Genomic DNA, 2,975 nt, shown 5'->3' on the forward strand with positions numbered 1-2,975 from the left:
TCAATTATAATTAGTCATTGAATATTACACATTGTACCGAAATAAATAAACTAAATGATTAGTAATTGTATTATAATTAGTCATTTTTTAAACTCAATTATAACTAGTCCTTTTATTATTCAATTATAATTAGTCACTGAATATTACACATTGTATTGAAATAAATAAACTAAATGACCAGTAATTGTATTATAATTAGTCCTTTTTTAAACTCAATTATAACTAGTCATTGAATATTACGTTATTGACTTTCTTGTATTTATTTTTTATTTTTTTATAAGAACGTTCTTGTATTTTAGAGTAATATATTTGTGTTATGTTAGCACAAAGACTACAAGATTGATTTATTTGCATTAGTTAATTGGATCCGTTGTGTTATAAAAGGGAAACAAGAGTTGGTTATTAATTCAAACCACAACACAAAAGCCAATTAATCTCATATCCTCCTCTTTTCAAATTATAAAAATGTCTAAACTTATCTTTCGTGAATACATTGGTGTTAAGCCATCCTCAACAAGTTTACGTGATTTTCCAAGTGATATCATCAACTCAAATAGATTTGAATTCCAATTCATTTTGGGCTTTGCAAGTGAGGAGTATGACCGAGATGGAAAGGGCAACGGAAATTTCAAAGAAACTTGGGATGTGGAATACTTCGGTCCAGATAAAGTGAAAGAGTTCAAGAAAAATAATCCAAAAGTAAAGGTGGTGATAAGCATCGGAGGTCGTGCTGTTGAAACTCCATTCCTTCCTGCTGAGGAAACTGTATGGACTAGGCAGGCTGTAAATTCACTCAAAGTGCTCATCGGAAAATACAACAGTGAAAGCGGCAACATAATTGATGGCATTGACATTAATTATGAAACTATCAAAACTAGTAATGAGCTATTTGTTAACTGCATAGGCGAAGTTATAACAAAACTCAAGAATGATGATGACCTGAATATTGATGTGGTGTCCATTGCTCCATCTGAGAAAAACGAACTTCACTACCGTGATTTGTTCTATGCAAACAGTGCCAATATCAATTGGATTGATTATCAGTTCTACAATCAAAAAAATTATGTATCCAGAGTTAAGGACTTTCTAGGGATCTTTGACAATCTAATAAAAGGCTACCCTCCTCAAAAAGTTCTTCCCGGAATTAGTACCGACCCGAATGACAATAAGGATAGTAAGATATCACGAGAGACTTTTATTGCTGGCTGCATACAACTCAAAAAACACTCAAAACTCAATGGTGTTTTTCTTTGGAACGCTAATGACTCCGCACATCCCCCTCCTGGTCAGCACGAACCTTATGTAGTAGAGCATAGCTTGCAAGACATTCTCACTACACCAATTGAGAAGTTACTCGATCGCTAGCTATATCTAAGCCAGCAATTAATCTTTCATATTATAGGTCAAGCATTACAGACTATAATATAGAGCTAGATCCTACGTTCTATGCTCTATAAGTTTTAGTCTTTTAGATATGTTAAATAAGACCTATGTGTGCTACTTATTTCATGTGTGTTTATGTATTATGTTGCGAGTGTGGAGAATTTTACTTCTCTTATATTAATTTATGTGCCTGTAATACAACTTAATAGCTACAACTATGAACTTCTCAACATGCTTATTACTTTCCACCTTCTCAATTACTCCATATTAATCCACTCACAAATGTTGTTCCATACAGAGATAGAAAAAGGCAAGAAAACATAAGATGTTGCAAATTTTCCTTTTATTCAAAATAGAAAACAAAGACAAGATCATGTTTGGAATTAATCACGCCCCTATTTGCGAATTCACTTCTAGTTGATAGCTTTCCAACAAAAAAATGCACCTTTGAAGGCATTTTATAGCTTTCCATATTCTATGCAACAATTTATGATCCTTTGAGTCTAAGTTGCCCGAGTCTTCATTATGAACTAACCATCTGTAGCAGCACTTCACAGAAAAAATTATGGTTTCTTCTTCTAACAAAAACAACATGATTGTCATATAAACAATTTCTTCTGCGCTACTCATCTATTCTAAATGAGCAGCCACGTAGTCGTCGTTACTAGTCATAATTTACTAAAATGGCGGGTTTCAATAACTATGTAAATTTGGATTCCGCTGGGAATAAAATTTTGATTTTGGTAAAGCCATACAAACCACCGTAACATTCCTTGTTGATAATTATGGTATTTTGATCGTATATTACGGGCATTTAAACCGCCATCATTTTCACTTTTATTTTTTAAAAAATAAATGGCTATTAGTGAGCCTCATAATATCATCAAAATAATTAAAACATAATAAATTAATGAAATATGCATTCTATATTTTATTTTCAACCAACACTAATGATAAATACCAGTTGACACTTATTAATATTAGTAAGAGGAACAATTTAAATGCACTGCAAGTAAGAGGACCAATTTTAATAATAAATGTTTAAGTCTTTTGAGACTTAATCCCTTATATAACAAGTTTATGCATAGAACATAGATTTCAAACACTGGTATTAACCGCAATAAATATATGGTCTGTTTGTTTCAGCTTTAAAAAAATAAATTTTTTTTTTGTATTTTTAAAATAGATTTTTCAAAACCGTTTTTTAAAATATTACAAGTTTTTTTATATTCTTATTTTCTAAAATGAAACACTAATTTTGACATCCTATAATATAAACATACATTATTGAAGACTAAAACTTAGTCAAAATCGCTATTTTTTTCAAAATGATTTTTATAAAAATCTATTTGAAATAGCTTTAAAATTAAGTGATTTTTTGAAATTTTGATATCCATATTTTTTCTCATAAATAGATGAAATACCTAAAATCACATTTTAAGAATAACAATTCAAAGAAATTTTTAATTTGAAGCTTTTATAAAAAGTTTCTTTGTAAATTTTTTTTTCACAAAATTATGTAACACTATAAAAAACATTTTTAAAAAAAGCCAAAACAAACAGACCCATAACAGCATGTCATGGCTCATACA

The 2,975-nt window shown here is 29.9% G+C and overlaps 1 protein-coding gene across 1 annotated transcript; it reads left to right on the plus strand.

The window, feature by feature from the left end:
• Nucleotides 1–350: 350 nt before the first annotated feature.
• Nucleotides 351–2,015, plus strand: LOC131633192 (chitinase 2-like). The gene has a single exon (XM_058903907.1). The coding sequence runs from the start codon at nt 466–468 to the stop codon at nt 1,363–1,365; it is 900 nt and encodes a 299-aa protein (XP_058759890.1). The 5' UTR covers nt 351–465; the 3' UTR covers nt 1,366–2,015.
• The last annotated feature ends 960 nt before the right edge of the window (nt 2,016–2,975 follow it).

Source organism: Vicia villosa, unplaced genomic scaffold (assembly GCF_029867415.1).
Source record: "Vicia villosa cultivar HV-30 ecotype Madison, WI unplaced genomic scaffold, Vvil1.0 ctg.001084F_1_1, whole genome shotgun sequence".
NCBI lineage: Eukaryota > Viridiplantae > Streptophyta > Magnoliopsida > Fabales > Fabaceae > Vicia > Vicia villosa.